Here is a 19,818-nt window from a genome sequence, read left to right on the forward strand (position 1 = left end):
CTTCTCCTCCCTCTCCAACAAGTGAGCCCTAGTTTTCTCTTTCTCTCCAGGTTTTCTCTTCAAGTTTCTTCATTGAGGGGGTGGTTTTGGGTCAATTTTTGACCCGAAATCACCCCCTCTTCATCTTTTCCTCTCTATTTCAATCTAAATAAGTGATTTTCACATAGATCTAGGTTTTTTCTTTGTGATTTCATCATCTAAGTGTGGTGGTTTGTTGTTCGTCGTCTTGTGCGGCGCTGTTTGATTTTCGTCTTCTTGCGGTGTTCATTTGATTCATCTTGAAAGATCGATTATTCAATCAAAGATTTGGGCGTCAACGTTGCAGATCCGGAGTCCATGGATATTCCGGTCACTTTAATTTTATCATATATTTTTGTAGGCATTATGTCGTTATATGCTATTAACTTGGATGCTGTGAGTTTGTTCACAGATTCATCCTTTACGTTTTTAGCGGTGTTGAATGATGTAATCTCTCGATTTGAATGAATGAATATCATTTTATTTTTGTCAAAAAAAAATATGAATAAAATTTCAGTTACTGGGTTTATTTGGTTGATCTAAATATAGCATTAGGTTTCTTAAAAAATAAGTCAGAATACTCCTATAAATAATAAAAGAGGCAAGCAACACAATATGGTATCCATCAGAAGAGAATAGAAGAAACACAAATTAATATTTTTGAGAAACCTCAAGAGGAGGCAGCCACAACAAGGAGATGATGAATAATCAAGGAGCAATAGCATCATGGTTGTGTTAATTAATCTTCTCTCTATGTCTAGCTAATTTATCTTTGATTAGGTTAATTAGAATGTCATCTCGGTAATTGTTCGATCATGCAATTTTAAATTATCTTATGAATTTATGCTGATTGCTTTGCTATTTTATTAGGTTAATATAGTTCTTAATACCTTTTATACATCTATGGATGTCCATAAATTGATCTATATCACAATGAGTTCTAACCCTAACTTTATTGTCTAGACTTATTTAATCATTCTACTATTGATTATATTTAGACATAAACTAATGATAGTTCTTACTTAGTTTGATGTTCTTAAACTTTTGAGGGTTATGGGCTTCACCGAGATACCATAGGGAAATAATGGTTGAAGAGAGTTAGTGACCAAGACATTGGCCTAACTATTTTTTATCAAATGTACTAAAATAAAATCTTGTAATCATTCAAAACTATGTTCACTGTTTGTATTTAACGAACAATTCAAAGAAGGGAATCAAATTGACCTAATAATTTATACTCTTGAACAGAAATTTCACAATCCTTGTGGAGATGAACATTTTACAAATATCGATCGAAACACTAGTAGATTTGCTATTATTTTATCGCCAGTAACTTTAATTGAAGGAATTCATGAACACAACGGTATAGATATAGAATGTGAATGTGAATGTAAAAAGTGATGATGGGGGCGGGGGGGGGAGGGAGGAGAGAGAGAGAGAGAGAGAGAGAGAGAGAGAGAGAGAGAGAGAGAGAGAGAGAGAGAGAGAGAGTAAAAGTACACCTTCTTTCGAGGTTGAAACGTAAGCACAATAATCATAAAACGAAATATAGATCGAATGCGATAGAAGGAGATGTAGGGAAGAGCTGGTGGAAAGGCTAACTAGTTAACCTTGCATAGAATCAAAGGGAGAAAACTGGTAATATGGAGCATGACAATCTTGATTTTGTTTTTGGTAGTGTCGTGACAATCCTGATTGATACCATATTGTAATGTCCCAAATTTTTAATCCAAAACATTACTTAAAAATATTCATTCTTTATAAAAATGAGACTATATTTATTTTTGGGATTTTCATAAATTCCTTAAGCTTCTAACTCTAAAAATTTATAATCACACATCTTACTTCCTAAAAAACATGTTCTGAAGAAAGAAAATCCTTATCTAAATTTCAAATTTCAAAATCCCTCAACTTTAATTAGTTCCACAAATTTTGATTTCATCTACTATCAACAATAGATTAAGGGGGATCAGTCCCTCAATTTGCAAACAGCCAACAAGCAACCATGATGGTAGTCTAGCCCATCCTACCCGACGGTGTTATCACTCACAAATAGAAAAAAATCTCACAGTCTATTCTTAACTCTAGGGGGTTCCAAATGTAAATCTAACTTCCAATAATAATAATAAATGATATCAGTGGGACATATAACAAACAAACTCACAAGTAAACTAACAAAGAGAACAATGGAGAATTTCTTTGAATACACACTAATTTTTGTTGCCGAAACTTTGATACGATACAAGGTTATGGTACATGATATGCCTTTTATAGGCTGTAAATGACGATTATGGATTTTTCTACACCGATAGTTGCTAGACTATTCTATATAGGCGGTTCTGGAATTTCTAGTCTATTGACTAGAAATTCACATTTAAAATGAATAAGTGAGGTCCGGAGTAAAAAACAAGCGAGAGTAAACTTACTAACTTATTCTAATTTATCAAATTTGTGCACAGTTTGAACAAAAACATTAATTTGACTTCCTAAACTTCATAAAAAAAAATTTGACTACTTAAATCCATTCTAGTAAAACAAAAAGTTGACTTATATACAAAAATATATGCATTAAGTATAATTCTTTTGTTTCTATTTGAGGAAAAAATTATAATTTATTGCAATTGACCAAAATACAATTAGAATTATATTTAATGAATTCATTTAAAAAATTATAAGTCATTGTAGTTGACAAGAATACAATTAGAATTGCATTTAATTTATTGACCAGAATTCAATTATATTCACATACAAGTATGATACTACTTGTCCATGATGACTATAAAACTAAGTGTAAAATCAACAGGGAAAACACAAGAAACAAAACCACAAAATGAGTCAATACTTCTCTCTCTTGTTGGTGCTTTTTATTTTATGTGTTGCTTCCTCCAATTCAATTTCAGCCAAAGTTGTTGATGTAGATGTCATTTGTAAAGAAGCATCCAATCCATCATATTGCTCAAATCTTCTCAACTCAAAGCCAGGAGGAGCAAAAGGTGTAGATCTTGTCCACCTTGCACAATACACAATTGATGTGCTTAATGACAATTCGTCCCGCGCATATGACCTAATAAAGAACATGATGGATATTGCTGAAAATGATACGGTAGCAAGCTATTATTATCGTTGTGATACAGATTTTTTGGATACTGACAGTATCGATATTAGTCTTAGGGATGCAGAATTATATTTACACACTGGTAAGTATCCAGAAATGGCTAAAGAGTCAGCTGATATTATTCAATACCTTCTTGATTGTATTCGTGATCTGCGTAAACATGATACCAGCACTTTACTTGCAAAGTATGTTGATGATCTTCGACAAGGTGCTCAAGTTCTTCAAATTATAACAAAATATTTAAATCTTGGAATGTAAATTGGTTTCATAAGAAGGGGTAATAATTTTGATTGTTTCATAGTTATTTTATTTAGAGTTGTTTCTATGTATTCTACTTTTGTTTATGAGGTGATAACTCAGTGAGAATAGTCTTGTAAAATGGCTACAATGGCCATTTTATTTATAAAAAAAATTTCTCTTAACCGATTTCCAAAACTTAAAAAGAAATTTACTTTTATTCTAAACCAATTAAATAATTGGTATTAACTATTTGATTGATACTTTTTCACCAACAATACATTGATCGGAGTATAATTGGACTTGAATTCTTTAAACAATGCACTCGTTTCGGGTATTTTGGATAAAAAAAAAATGTTGTTGAATGGAAATACTCAATATAAGTGGCAAGCCAAGGTCTCATGAGATTAATAATCAGTGAAAGTTAGTGGATATTTCACACAAAAATATTGTCAAAAAAAATAGATTAATAACCACCTCAATTAAACACAATGTTAAAATTAACATAGTATGGTACAAATTTTTCAAAAAAAAAAAACATAGTATGGTACAAGTTTTATATACTTAACCTATCAATTTGGGTTCTGGGTTCGATCATTGACGGGTGTGTATGGAAAATATTTGTTGGGAGATAACAACATTTTAAATAGATTTATGTTACTTTAAGGGGATATCTCATTTGAAATTCGTCAGGTTCAACATATTAGATCAAATTTTATTTTCAAACAACACAATTTTATTTTCTTTTCAAAATATTAAAGCATCACGTCGTTTAGAAATTGGTTAATGTAACCCAACAGACCAAATAAACAACATGTCGTTTAGGGATGTTAAAAATATATAAATCTTAGATTTTAGGAGCCCAAATTTTTTATATTTGATGTTATTAGTTTGGATGCTTATTTTTTTTTATCTTATTTACAATTTTAATAGATGATTTCTCTATTATGAAATTTTGAATTTGTTTACCAAAGTATCCATTTTTTACTATTAAAACATCTTCTCCAATTTGATGGGGATTGTAACATCCCGCTTGTCAGCTAATCAAAAGTTCGTCTGATGAATGTGTCAGAGGACAAATGATCATGGAAATGTCTATTAATGGCATAAGTCAGGTATGAGTTAGATATCAGAGATTAAGTGTTACAGAACGTCAAGTGCGACGAAAGATATTAATGAGTAATATTAGTCAAGAGTGGACTTAAGCATCAGTGTCGGATTTAACACGCTTGAGGCAAGGGTATAATGGTATTTGCACACGGGAGAGATATTTATATGTTGTTGGCCCAAAAATATCTCATTTGTCCAACTTCCTTCTCTCTCTAGGTTTTTGGGTGAAGAATTCTCTCTTCCTTCTCTCTAGAGGCCGCCCCCTTTCCTCCTCTCTAGCCCCTCAAACTCTTCCAAGATCATCAAGGGATAGGCAAGCATGAATCAAAGAAGCTTGTGGGCAAGGAACAACAAAGGGAATGAGTAGAAGCTTGGATTCAAGTTAGGATTTGAACTTTGAGAAGCTTGAAGCTTGAGGCAAACACAAGAAACAACCTAGGTGAGTTCCATAGATAGAATACCCACCTTTGGGTTTGTGTAATCTTGTAGAAAAATCATGTTTTATGTTAGTTTTGCTTTTATGAAATTTAAGTAACCCCAAGGTAATTCTTGTTGTTTACATGCTAAAAATTGCCATGAGATATGTTTAAATGAAGCTATATATGTTGTTGGATGTATTGGTGCATTACAGGGTCCAATTGGTCGAGTTTTGGGTCGAAAATGGCGAAAACCCGTAGCCGAAAGCACCGAAAACGCAAAAATTCGCAGCGCTGCGCCTGTACAAGGGCGCTAGGCGCCCACAAGTCAGGGAGCCAGCGCTAGGCGCCCTCCCTCTGGCGCCAGGCGCCCCAGACAGGACAACGTTCGCGTTGTTCTGCGCTCGGGTGCTTGGGGGCAGTCGCGTGGGGGTCCGTAGCGATCGTTTCGGTGTATTCTTGTACTGTTTTTACTTATCTTTCTACTGGTACAAGCTTGGCTTTATCAAATCATGAAATTTATAAACGGCTCGTAACTTGGGTTTATGGCATTTTCGGTCTTCAGAAAGTATTGAAAATTTGCACACATCGTCAATTGATCCTTGCACCATTAATCATGGCAATCTTAGCATGTATTACAGGGATGGCTCAAGAGAGTTTTAGCCGAATTATTCGGGTAGCAAAGAACTAGGCATGGGATGGAAGTAGAGCCTTGACATAGCTTGTCAAGAACTAGAATAGTTAGTAGAGAATAGAATGTTAGGCATGAGTAGTAAGCTTGTCTAGTTGCGAAGTGGCATAGAGTAATCTCTTCGAATAGAAACTAGAGTGCCATACGAGTATGGCAAGACGTGAATTGATTAGATATCTCCTCACGTAGTAAGTTAAGCAAGCACATAGTTTACCTCTAGTCGGATCGCATAGACATCCGAGGTAAAAGAGATAGTTAGTATAGATTTAATACTCATGCATATATTTAGAACAAGATTTTAATGAAGCTGTGAGGCGATTAGATATCTCTTCACCTAGAAGCTTTAGCAAGATGTAGTGGTCGTGTCTCTTGTGTCCACACTAGGTTGGTTCAAGGGGTTTCCATTAGGTGAAACGGGGTTAGCCGTAAGGATCCCGCACGTCACTGCAGGAGTGCCGTTGGTTATACCTTAGATAGGTTTCCATCGGATAGATAGGGATTGCGCTCGGGGTTACTCCACTCGGGGCTTTCCGTAAAATGAACTCAGATAATATTTGTTTGTTAAACGCTAACGTTATGAATGAACTTGACTATGCATATTTGTTAGATATATTTATGTTATGTCATAGAGCCTTGACGTAGGTCGTCAAGAATTAGTAGAGCCTTGACGTAGATCGTCAAGAATAGTAGAACATAGACGTAGATCGTCAAACTAGCATGATAGCAGGATGGAATATGTTGCTAGATACAACATAGTTATGCATAGAGCAAGTATAGAGAAAGATATACCGTTGACGATATTAGGTTTTCCCTAATCGTCCGGGTTAGAATCGTGTCATGATTATGTTAGACTTAGGCCTTAATGCGTAGAGCGTATTCTTGGCAATGCGGTTTTAGTTTCCCCTCGACCGCCATGACACGTATAGGAAGTGAAGCCTATAACAGTGAGATAAGACTATGACGGCCCTAGTATGCACGAGCGTCTAAGAATGCAAGTCCCCACACACGTATAATCAACCGTCAGGTTGTATTTTAGACACGTGGTGACCGTAGGTTTCCCCTGAGGTTGCCTATAGCCTAGGATTTAGGGGAACTCACTGAGACATTATGTCTCATCCCAATCCTTATTTGTTTCAGATAAACAGGTTGGATTAGCAAGCTAGTAGCTGAATGGATGTTACGACAAGTGTTCGTTCGTACCCGCTGCAGGATGAGATGGATAATCAAGGATGCATTCATAATATCTTTAGAAAAGTTGAGTTGTATTATTATGTACGAACGCATTTGGTTGTATATATATATTCATTCGTAGTTGTTTTGTTGTAGAATTTTAATGTATCCAATACTATACTTAACGCACGTGCTAGACATTCTAGATACGTCTAGTATGGGTGTTACATTTGGTATCAGAGCTGGTGGATTCAGACCGTGCCTTGGGTCATTAAGTTACAACAAAGGTAGTGGGACCATTGGGTTCCGGGTGAATGTTCTAGTTGTTGTTGTTAGTTGAGCCTGATCAACTCAATTTAGCATTCGACGATTAGAATGGATGCCTGAGAGCTGAATAGGACCCTGGAGGAACGAAGTATGTGATTAAGATGCACCAGAAAGTAAGAACTCGGAATGAGTATTAGTAAAAAGTTGATCGTGCCAGTAGGTGGCCGGTGAATTAAGCAAGTATAAGTATGAATCCTTCGGGAATGTAAGGCAATGTTAAGAAGGGGCGCTTAGACAGCGTTGGGTAAGTTGTTGATGATACTTCGTATACCCGTAAGTGGAGAATACAAAAATATCTTAGCAGGACCTGAAGCTTCAGTAAGGGTCGTAGTTAGAACGGAATTGTATTCCAGAAAGTAAGCGCAAGGCTCCAAGATAGAGAGCAGTCGACGTAGGTTGACGGGATTAATAGACTCTCAGGATTAGCGTTATGTTATTGAGATTATGGACTTGAATGTTCAAAGTGAACGAGGTTCTAGTGTTCGGGAAGCTACGTTAAGCAGTAACGCAAAGAAGTAAGCTACTCGTAGTAGAAAAAGGATTCAGTGAAAGTTTTATGTTAACAGGAATGAAGCATTAGTTTCCGAAGTGCCGAGAGTTGTATCGAATTAGGTTGATGCTTGCCATGCATATGTAGTAGGATATTTTAGATGTTGGGAATGACTGATGTGCATTAAATTACTTGTGAAATAAAAATTTATGCAAACTATGTTTTGAAAAAAAAATTTGAGCTGAAGAAACTCATCAATAGCGAACCCAGAGCAAAATTTTTCAGTTCGTCTCTAGGGAATGCAGTGACTATTGGAGAGTTGTCTTCACCATCTTTTATGCAATGAGAAATTGTTTTTTTTTTATATATCGAGTGACGAATGCATATCACCCCCTAAAGTTTCAAAAGGGAAAAAAACATGGGCAACCATCAACGAAAATCGATCCGGTTTAACGTGACTTTGGAAGTTAATGTGTCAAGAAATAAGAATGAGTTTAGACCAAGAGTTTAGAGGCACCAATATCTAGAATGGGAGTTACCGATGTGAAGGCATAAAGTAAGGAGTTAAAGTGGTGCAGTCATATGAAATCACGAGGATTTGGATTTCGCAGAGTTAAGAGTACTCCTCGAATCTATGTTTTGCTTGATGAACTTGCGAAGGCTCGTTAGGATGCTAAGTTGTAAAGTTTACATGATTTTAGAAAGACATACGCATATGGGTGATTGAAGTTGATATTTTTTTTTGAAATTCAAAATGAAATTTTGTAGGTACTGGTTTGTTACGACTCGTGTAGTTTGGGCTAAACTCACTAGGACTAAGATTTGATGACACATACGTGTTATCAACTCGTCCTGGGATTTTAGAGTAACGACTGGGACCTAGACTCAGTATATGTTTTATATATAGTTGTAAATCATCAACGTCAATGACCCGTGTGCTAATTTACGAAATTTTATTAGAAAAAAAAAAAATTTTAACGAGCAAGCATAGGAAGGATTGAGCAAAACATAGTATGCGAGATACGAAGCTACAATGTTAGATGCATAAGGAAGTATGTCTGAGTGCAAGATGAGTCTACCATGAGATGTTGTAAGCGCGTTTCATGGAATAGTAGTTATGTAATAGCGAAGATGTGCTCCTTGAGTTAAGTTGCTCAGGAATAAGAGTACGTATGACATTGATATGTCCAGAGGTAAGTTTCCTTGAGGTTCAATCTTACCAACAAAGAGTAGAGCGAGGTTGCAGAGTAGCATGCAACATAGAAGTATTGAGTAGAGTTCAAGCAGACATTAATGTAATAATAGAAGAAGAATAAAGGTTATTCGTCTCGACGGATCAGAGTAATGGTTGATGGCAACCGATGGGAATCAGAGTAGCGCAACGGAAGTTAATTAATTAATTAAGTTGCGAACAGTAGCCATGGAACATGGAATTTTGTAGTAAGAATCCTTGTGGAAAAAAAATGTTCGAAATAGAGATACCATTTCAGTGAGAAGTATTATGTGGAAAGCGAGGAGTTCTCGTTATGTTAAGTAAGTATAGATGCTTATGCAGCCAGTAATGATTAAAGTAAAAGTTTAAAGAAAGCATCTTCACTCAGGTAAGATGAGAAAGACTAGAGTTAACACAGATGAATTAATCGAGTTGCCTTTTGGTGATGTCTAATTCGTAGAAGAGCTGTTGGTTAGTCAGAAAGAGTATATGCTATGTTAATGGAGTACGATTGATGAGTTATGCCTGACGAAGTACATACCCTCTTATACCATGCTTGTTAAATGATAACGATACCTTCTAGAATGGTGTCAAGCCATGATTTTATAACTTTTAAGGATAAGATTGGTATTGAGGAACTTGGGAACGATGTTTATTTTAAAAAAAAAACATGAAATTTCACATTGTTAAAACTGATGAGATACGTCGTAAGCGGGTAAGCTCACTTAAGACGTACAGACTTCAGAACCAGCTTGTTAGAGACAAGTGTGAAGGAGAGTCATAAAACCTTTTTTTTTTCAGATATAGAGACTCGTCCTGTGGGTCTGCAGTACTAGTATAGACTCAGTTTTAAAATGATATTTTCTAGTCATGCATCTATTCGTCCCAAGTGCCTATGTACCAAAGTTTAGAAACTCTTAGAAACAAAAGCTAGAATGAGTATCGTTATTAAATAACAAGCAATGGCGCTAGAAAGTATGCCAATACTAGAAGATAGAATTTTATGAATGACAATACCCATGTGATACTCACGTCGTACGAGATGCACAGATTTGTGCTTTGAGTGTCCAATGCAAGTGCAAATGGACTTAGTAGAAAGTTTCAAGAGCATGTGAATCACCAGACAGGTTAATAGATTGTCAGATGAATCAGTGTAGTTGAGCTCACTTCTTTATGCCAAGTTAAACGAGCTACGCATGAATTGCAGTTCAGGGAGACTATGAAGATTATGTATGCGTGATAAGATGTAAGCATGAAAAGATGTGTTAGATACAAGTAAGCACTGCAGAGCAAACCTGGATATCAGTAGAACTCCAGTTTAAAGGCAAATCCTGAGTGTTTCAGATAGAGAAAAATTACTTAGATGCAGAGTTCATGCTAAGCAGAGAAGGAATATATCCGAGACAAGCAATCCTCATATATCAAAAGTTAGTTTTAATCACTATGTTCTTAGATAGTTCTGTGATTGAGGAAGACGTTAAGATAGAAAAGATCATGTTCGTTTATGCGGACTGAGAAGAGGCAGAGTTACGTGTTGATAAGGAAAGTATATTTCAAACTCCTTGAAGTGATTTTAATCAGATGCAGTATAACAGGAACCAAATGAGACAGATTTTAGTTGCAATGATTGCAGATGATTTCTAAATTTCGAGGACGAAATTTTTTTTAGGGGGGTAGAGTGTAACATCCCGCTTGTCAGCTAATCAAAAGTTCGTCTGATGAATGTGTCAGAGGACAAATGATCATGGAAATGTCTATTAATGGCATAAGTCAGGTATGAGTTAGATATCAGAGATTAAGTGTTACAGAACGTCAAGTGCGACGAAAGATATTAATGAGTAATATTAGTCAAGAGTGGACTTAAGCATCAGTGTCGGATTTAACACGCTTGAGGCAAGGGTATAATGGTATTTGCACACGGGAGAGATATTTATATGTTGTTGGCCCAAAAATATCTCATTTGTCCAACTTCCTTCTCTCTCTAGGTTTTTGGGTGAAGAATTCTCTCTTCCTTCTCTCTAGAGGCCGCCCCCTTTCCTCCTCTCTAGCCCCTCAAACTCTTCCAAGATCATCAAGGGATAGGCAAGCATGAATCAAAGAAGCTTGTGGGCAAGGAACAACAAAGGGAATGAGTAGAAGCTTGGATTCAAGTTAGGATTTGAACTTTGAGAAGCTTGAAGCTTGAGGCAAACACAAGAAACAACCTAGGTGAGTTCCATAGATAGAATACCCACCTTTGGGTTTGTGTAATCTTGTAGAAAAATCATGTTTTATGTTAGTTTTGCTTTTATGAAATTTAAGTAACCCCAAGGTAATTCTTGTTGTTTACATGCTAAAAATTGCCATGAGATATGTTTAAATGAAGCTATATATGTTGTTGGATGTATTGGTGCATTACAGGGTCCAATTGGTCGAGTTTTGGGTCGAAAATGGCGAAAACCCGTAGCCGAAAGCACCGAAAACGCAAAAATTCGCAGCGCTGCGCCTGTACAAGGGCGCTAGGCGCCCACAAGTCAGGGAGCCAGCGCTAGGCGCCCTCCCTCTGGCGCCAGGCGCCCCAGACAGGACAACGTTCGCGTTGTTCTGCGCTCGGGTGCTTGGGGGCAGTCGCGTGGGGGTCCGTAGCGATCGTTTCGGTGTATTCTTGTACTGTTTTTACTTATCTTTCTACTGGTACAAGCTTGGCTTTATCAAATCATGAAATTTATAAACGGCTCGTAACTTGGGTTTATGGCATTTTCGGTCTTCAGAAAGTATTGAAAATTTGCACACATCGTCAATTGATCCTTGCACCATTAATCATGGCAATCTTAGCATGTATTACAGGGATGGCTCAAGAGAGTTTTAGCCGAATTATTCGGGTAGCAAAGAACTAGGCATGGGATGGAAGTAGAGCCTTGACATAGCTTGTCAAGAACTAGAATAGTTAGTAGAGAATAGAATGTTAGGCATGAGTAGTAAGCTTGTCTAGTTGCGAAGTGGCATAGAGTAATCTCTTCGAATAGAAACTAGAGTGCCATACGAGTATGGCAAGACGTGAATTGATTAGATATCTCCTCACGTAGTAAGTTAAGCAAGCACATAGTTTACCTCTAGTCGGATCGCATAGACATCCGAGGTAAAAGAGATAGTTAGTATAGATTTAATACTCATGCATATATTTAGAACAAGATTTTAATGAAGCTGTGAGGCGATTAGATATCTCTTCACCTAGAAGCTTTAGCAAGATGTAGTGGTCGTGTCTCTTGTGTCCACACTAGGTTGGTTCAAGGGGTTTCCATTAGGTGAAACGGGGTTAGCCGTAAGGATCCCGCACGTCACTGCAGGAGTGCCGTTGGTTATACCTTAGATAGGTTTCCATCGGATAGATAGGGATTGCGCTCGGGGTTACTCCACTCGGGGCTTTCCGTAAAATGAACTCAGATAATATTTGTTTGTTAAACGCTAACGTTATGAATGAACTTGACTATGCATATTTGTTAGATATATTTATGTTATGTCATAGAGCCTTGACGTAGGTCGTCAAGAATTAGTAGAGCCTTGACGTAGATCGTCAAGAATAGTAGAACATAGACGTAGATCGTCAAACTAGCATGATAGCAGGATGGAATATGTTGCTAGATACAACATAGTTATGCATAGAGCAAGTATAGAGAAAGATATACCGTTGACGATATTAGGTTTTCCCTAATCGTCCGGGTTAGAATCGTGTCATGATTATGTTAGACTTAGGCCTTAATGCGTAGAGCGTATTCTTGGCAATGCGGTTTTAGTTTCCCCTCGACCGCCATGACACGTATAGGAAGTGAAGCCTATAACAGTGAGATAAGACTATGACGGCCCTAGTATGCACGAGCGTCTAAGAATGCAAGTCCCCACACACGTATAATCAACCGTCAGGTTGTATTTTAGACACGTGGTGACCGTAGGTTTCCCCTGAGGTTGCCTATAGCCTAGGATTTAGGGGAACTCACTGAGACATTATGTCTCATCCCAATCCTTATTTGTTTCAGATAAACAGGTTGGATTAGCAAGCTAGTAGCTGAATGGATGTTACGACAAGTGTTCGTTCGTACCCGCTGCAGGATGAGATGGATAATCAAGGATGCATTCATAATATCTTTAGAAAAGTTGAGTTGTATTATTATGTACGAACGCATTTGGTTGTATATATATATTCATTCGTAGTTGTTTTGTTGTAGAATTTTAATGTATCCAATACTATACTTAACGCACGTGCTAGACATTCTAGATACGTCTAGTATGGGTGTTACAGGGATGATCTTGATAATATGTTGAAATTATCCTAAACATTATTCCAAATAAAGTATTATTCCAATTTGTTTGGGACTACAACTTCAAATTAAACCTCTAATCTCAATATATACTATGTTCGACGGTACTCCATTCAGTTGTCTAGAAGCACTTGATTTGCATTCCCATGTTGCATCAATATACCACCCATGTTTGCCAAGTCAATGACAATGATAACTTTGAGAAACCTTCAACGAGTTGATAATAACCATCTAAATCAGAGAAATTTCAAACCTTGATTACCGAATTTGATGTGCTTTGTTGTATAACACAACTTTAATCTTAGTAAAGTTAACTATTCGTTTCGGTTCATATTATAAGAAGAAAAACAAAACAAAAAAAATAAAAAAAAATTAAAATCAACGCAATCAAAACTATACTCACTTCTTCCAACCAAAACTTACACTTTGAATGCTTCACGAAGAGTTGTCTTCCTCTAAGGATGAAGCTGATAGGTTCACCATTCCTTCAACCGGGACAATTGGTATTGAAGCCCATTAGGAAGACGTGCTTATCTTGAATGTCATGGTGAAACTTTGCACAATGCGAAGCATTAGGAAGAATTTAAATGGAATTACTACCGATAAATCCCCATCCATTGCCAACTAAAATAACATTAACTACATTTTTCATGAATTATTTTATTAGACATATATAATTGTAATAATATATTTTAAATTGTTGTTTCGACCGAGCCTAATTTATAGGTCCAAAACTTAGATGCCTAAAGCCCTATATAGTTGACTTAGGGTTAAAGAACCATATTGTTCTTTCAGATTGTAATATAACTTATTGTCTATTTGGATTGACATGTTACAACTTATCTAGTGACATAAGTTTCGTAAGACTATTTGAGAGAACTTATGAGAACAATTTATGATAGTTTTCGATTTTCATAGGATTTTTTTGATATTCCTTTTTTTGAGAACAATTTTTTTGATATTCTTTATTAATAGTGTCGATTTGTTATTGAATATTAAAAAACAACTTTAAATGCATTTATATATCAGATGTAATTTAATAATGTTCTACCAAAAAAAAAAAAGAATTTCTACCAAAAAAAAGATGTAATTTAATAATGGTCACCAATATTTCAAACAAATATTAGTTACTACTTTAATAATTTATCTTAATATATGTGATTATTGTTAGAAATTTCTATAATAAATAAAAGATAGAGGGATTACAAGTTTTTAAAAATTGTCCTTGACAAAGAGGACAAAAGATTGTCTTGGTGTGTGATCCATATAATCACTACATCTTTTTCAAAAAAATTGCTAAAAAACTTTTTAGTTTGTTTCTTTTTTCTCCCCATTTTTGGCTAAGAAAACATGGCTTTAGTCACTTGCTCCACCACTGACTTTTTATCAAGCCTCTCTAGTCATCATCTATTTAATAAAGCTTAGAAATTTGTTATTAGTTTTGTTTAGTACCACGTAGTAGCATATTTCACAAGTCATTAATCATTAATTAAATTTTAAAATTGAGATTTGGGCTATAAAAAGGGAGAAGTAACAGTCTCACACAAACCACAGAGAGTATTGAAAACTATTGAGTGAGCAAAAATCACCATTCTTTTCTTCATCCACCCTACACTTTAAAGCCACCATTTTTTCTTCATTATCAACCCATCAACAAACAACATACTACAAAACATCCAACATATCCCATTGTAAACTTTCATCAACCTTCATTTATATTATTTATTAACTCCTCCCTTTCAAAAATTTCATCACAAATAGATCCAATATTTCATTGTAGTTTTTTTTTTTTACCTTTCAATAGGGGGAAAATGTTGTGATGATGAGGACGTGTTTTGTTTAGACACTGTGGATGTTACTGTTGTAATCATTAGAAAGTTATGTTGAAAACATAAATCAACTATCTCTCTTAAAGGTTAAAAGTGTTAAAAAAAATTATGTTGTAATCCAATATTTATATATTTTTTCTTCGACCAACAATAAATATTATGTTGAAAACATAAATCAAATCTCTCTCTTAATGGTTAAAAGTGTTAAAAAAATTTACAAACAAATTTAATATTTCTATCTACTTTCTTAGTTCCTATAATTTGACTAAAAGAGTCTTATAATTAAAGACGAATTTAATATATACACAGTAAAATAGAGAATTAAAAAGATGAAAAGAAAGCAACATACACTAACACATTTTGACGGCAAAACTATGTCATACATAACCATCGTGTTTTTAATTGAGAACAACATTTTCGATTGTTTTTTCTTTTCCAACAAAATTATGAAACTCGTAACTATAGTTAGCGGTGTACATTGTCATCGTTTGGTGTCAATTCCACGAATTTCCGATGTTACTTCTATATGAGTTAATTTTTCTCTCTCAATTTCATCTTATTTTACCCAAATATTTTCTCCAAAACCTTTACTTTGTTTACTCAAATAAAGTAGAGTTTCTAGAAGAAAAAAGGGTGAATTAATGTAAGATGAAATTGAGAGAGGAAATATCATCCATAGTGGAGAAACATCGCATAATTCATGATCTTGATGCAAGTGAGATGATGTACCACGGCGACGATGGTTACAAGTTTCAGTTCACAACGGCATGACTTATTGGTTTCGTTTTTTTACCACACATTGGAGACAAGAGCTTCATCAAATGCGGCAAGGCTTCGCTGTCAACAAGTGAAGGCATGACTTACCTTCCTATTCATCTTCTTTCAATCTCTTTGTAAATGGGTATATATGTACTTAATCAGGTTTATTTAATGATGATTATGTTTATTAATTAGGTTGACTGGATTTGAGTTGAGTTAGTTTGTACAAGTCCTTAGTGTTCGTTTGATGACCAACATATCATAAAGATAAGATATGATATGAATAATCATGTGTTTGATGTGCACATGATAACAACATGATATGTTACATATTATAATTAAATGACAAAATTACCATAGAATCAATTAGACTTTTTAAATAAAAAAAAAATCAAGTAGACATCTTACCATAATTTAACACGATTTCATATTACACATATTACGCTTCAAAAAAATTATTACACATATTACAACATCAAGAAAAGAGGAAAAATTGAAATAGATAGAAAGTAAAAGATGAATCGGTTGGATAAAATGGAAAAACATGCATGGAAGAGAGATCTATCAAAAACAAAAGTGAAATTTCAAATCGAAAAAGAGGAAAAATTGATCGATAAAGAAAGTGTAATATCCCGCTTAAATTCTATCGGCCAACATTACCCGGTTAGTTGTGATTGAGAAGAGTTAATTAAACAAGGGCATAACACTAATTATCATAGTTGTAGTTCCATTGGAAAATATGTTCTTTTATACAAGTTTGTAACTCTTTTTAGAACATAATGAAATGAATTGAGATTCTTTGTTTCATTACTATTGCTCTTGTCCATTTAATCGATCCTTTATCAAAATACAAAACGAAGCAGAAACACAAACACAGTACTGTAATTGGGTTTTGTTTTGAAGAAGAAGGGAGGAAGAAGAAGAAGGTGTGGAGCTTGACTTTTCTTCCTCTCTCTCACGTGTTGTTTGCTTTATTTTTTCTTTTTTTTTTTTAAAAAAAAAAAAGGTGTGCCACTTGGCATACCCTTATTGGTCAATGGAATATAACATAAAATCCCTCTATGTTACACAAGTGGAATCCCTATTTATATACATATGTTCTCCATTTTTACTCATTCTTTCTTTAATTTTTCTCCTAAGACCAAAACATACTCCCGGCTCTCCACCATAACCCATTGAACTTCATCAATCCTTGCCAAAATGATACATGCAAGCTTACTATTCATTTCTTATTTGAATTAATGTGTGAATTTCAATATGTTATTTTCCTCTCTTCCCTCTCCTGGCCGAAACCATCCTCTCTTACTCTCAAGTTGAACTTTTACAATTCAAGTAAGCATGGTGTATGCATGTCCAGTAGTTGAATTTTTGGGGTTTGTTTGGTATCAAGAACAAATATTGAAAAAGGAATGTGGAACTGCAGCATGGGTATAAAAGTTGGAAGCTAAGATTGGAATAAGTTGAAGCTTAAGCTGTAATAAGTTGTTTAGAAACTAGGGCTAGTACAATGGCTATGGATGATCGAGAAGGGTTTAGTGCAAGGATTTGAGCTAAGGGTTTCAAGGTGATATTAAAAGTGGTTGTTTCTGTTTGTGAGAATCCATAATTGTTATGATGAGTTCCTTTAGATAAAACCCACCTTAGGTAGATTAAATATTTATAATATGTGAGATGTGAGTAAAATTACATGTTTATCATTAATTAGTAAAATCTATAAGTTCCCCTACGTTAATGCATGAGAATTCATGTCTAATCATGTTCTTTTGTTCATATATTGCTGTTAAAATCAATCTGAAACATTATCAATGAAACTGAAGCATGTATGTCTTACAAATGGCCAAAACTCTGATTTTTCTGTGCTGTCAAGCTTGCAAAGCGAACAACATATTCCTGTTTTGGACGGGAATGGATCTCCTCCGTGGAAATCTCTACTGTTTTCTGCAGTGTACAATCTGCACCATTAAATATCTTCTCTCTCTTATTTTCAACATTTATTAATATTTAATATCCTCACATGCATTCATTTTTAATGGACATGATTTCACTGGACTCTCATGTGACTGGAGAGAATCCAAACCCGTTTTGGACTGTCAGCCTCGCTAAGAGAGCAAATGCTCGCTTTTGCTCATTTTTTTTAGAAAATGACTTTTACTTCAGAAAATCTAGTGTAACTAGAACTTTTCTTATTTGAATTCCTTTAAAAAAAATTAAACGTATATTATCATAACATGAAAAAAATATAAACGATTGAAAAAAATATTTTGTGCCCCTTGTTTACGGATTAAAATTAAAGTGATTTTGACATAAAATAATTTAGAGATTATATTTTAGAGATTTTATGAAAAATCATAATCTATTTTGCGTCTGTTTATCGCAATAAAAATCACTTTTATTAAACAAATATTCCAGTTTGTTTGGATACAACTATATAAAAAAGATTTTTTGTTATAAAATTGGTTCAATCTTTTAAAAAATATTTTCTCTCTCCCTAAAAAAAATATATTTTTTGAGAAGCTGCTCTTAACAGCTTCTCATTTGAAGCTGGTTTTAGATTTTTTTTAAAAAAGTTGTAACAAACGGATGAAAAACTCGTAAAAGTGATTATTTTTTTAAAATAAGTGATTTTTTTCTTAAAAAAGCTATAACTAACGAGCTCAAAAGTTTACCGTAATAAAAATCACTTTTTATAAACAAATAATTTGATTTGTTTGGATACAAATATATGAAAGAATTTTTTTGTTACAAAATTAGTTCAATCTTTTGAACCATATTTTCTCTCTCCTCTAAAAAAAATCTATTTTTTGAGAAGGTCCTCCTAACAGCTTCTCATTTGAAGCTGTTTTTAGATTTTTTTAAATTTTGATTTTTTTTTTTTAAATCCGTAACAAACGGATGCAATAGTCTTAAAAGTTATTATTTTTTAAAAATAAGTGATTTTTTCTCTTAGAAAAGTTATAACAAAAGGGCTCTGAACTAATTTTGTAACAAAAAAAAATCCTTTTTATGTATGTGTATCCAAACAAGCGAAATTATTTTTTTTAAAAAGTGATTTTTATTACGGTAAACAAACGCAGAATAAATTCTGATTTTTTTAAAATCTCTACAAAATAATGGGCCCGTTTGTTACGGATTAAAATAAAAGTGATTTTGACATAAAATAATTTAGAGATTATATTTTAGAGATTTTGTGAAAAATCAGAATCTATTTTGCGTTTGTTTACCCTAATAAAAATCACTTTTTTTAAACAAATGATCTAGTTTGTTTGGATACAACTATATAAAAGGGATTTTTTGTTACAAAATTAGTTCAATCTTTTAAATCATATTTTCTCTCTCCACTAAAAAAAATCTATTTTTTGAGAAGCTGCTCTTAACAGCTTCTCATTTGAAGGTCTTTTTAGATTATTTTTAGATTCTGATTTATTAAAAAATTTGTAACAAACGGATGCAAAAACTCTTAAAAGTGATTATTTTAAAAAAAAAAGTGATTTTTTTGTTAAAAAAGCTATAACAAACGGGCTCAATCTCTAAATTTTTAGGGCCCATTTGTTATGGATTAAAATAAAAGTGATTTTGACATGAAATAATTTAGAGATTTTATGAAAAATCAGAATCTATTTTGCGTTTGTTTACCGTAATAAAAATCATTTTTTTAAGCAAATAATCTAGTTTGTTTGGATACAACTATATAAAAGGGATTTTTTTTGTTACAAAATTAGTTTAATCTTTTGAACCATATTTTCTCTCTCCTCTAAAAAAAATCTATTTTTTGAGAAGTTGCTCCTAACAGCTTCTCGTTTGAAGCTGTTTTTAGATTATTTTTAGATTCTGATTTTTTTTTTAAAATCTATAACAAACAGATGCAATACTATTAAAAGTGATTAATTTTTTAATTTTTTTAATATAAGTGATTTTTTTCTTAAAAAAAGTTATAACAAACGAGCTCTTAATGTAGCGTCTGAAAAATAAACTATAAGCTCAGTGACAAACTTATTGTTTACCAATCATGACTTTTTTAGGCAAGACAAACTTATCTACTAAGCTACAATGTTGGTTTACCAGCAGACCCTTAGAATGATACTTTTATCGTTTTCAAAAACCAATATTACTTTTTGTCAAGAAAAAAACCAATATAACTTTCTCATAAA

General features: G+C 34.0%; 1 protein-coding gene and 1 long non-coding RNA gene across 2 annotated transcripts; both read left to right on the forward strand.

Annotated features, from left to right (window-relative positions):
• The first annotated feature begins 2,848 nt into the window (after nucleotides 1-2,848).
• Nucleotides 2,849-3,512, forward strand: LOC146913443 (uncharacterized). Its single transcript, XM_085719931.1, has one exon. The coding sequence runs from the start codon at nucleotides 2,849-2,851 to the stop codon at nucleotides 3,389-3,391; it is 543 nt and encodes a 180-aa protein (XP_085576057.1). The 3' UTR covers nucleotides 3,392-3,512.
• Nucleotides 3,513-4,673: 1,161 nt separating this feature from the next.
• LOC146913444 (uncharacterized) lies at nucleotides 4,674-13,126 on the forward strand. Its single transcript, XR_015013563.1, has 3 exons — nucleotides 4,674-4,919; nucleotides 6,725-10,995; nucleotides 12,801-13,126. It is a non-coding gene; the product is annotated as an uncharacterized LOC146913444 (long non-coding RNA).
• The last annotated feature ends 6,692 nt before the right edge of the window (nucleotides 13,127-19,818 follow it).

Source organism: Medicago sativa, chromosome 6 (assembly GCF_051527215.1).
Source record: "Medicago sativa cultivar Bolivia chromosome 6, Bolivia_mono, whole genome shotgun sequence".
Taxonomy (NCBI): domain Eukaryota; kingdom Viridiplantae; phylum Streptophyta; class Magnoliopsida; order Fabales; family Fabaceae; genus Medicago; species Medicago sativa.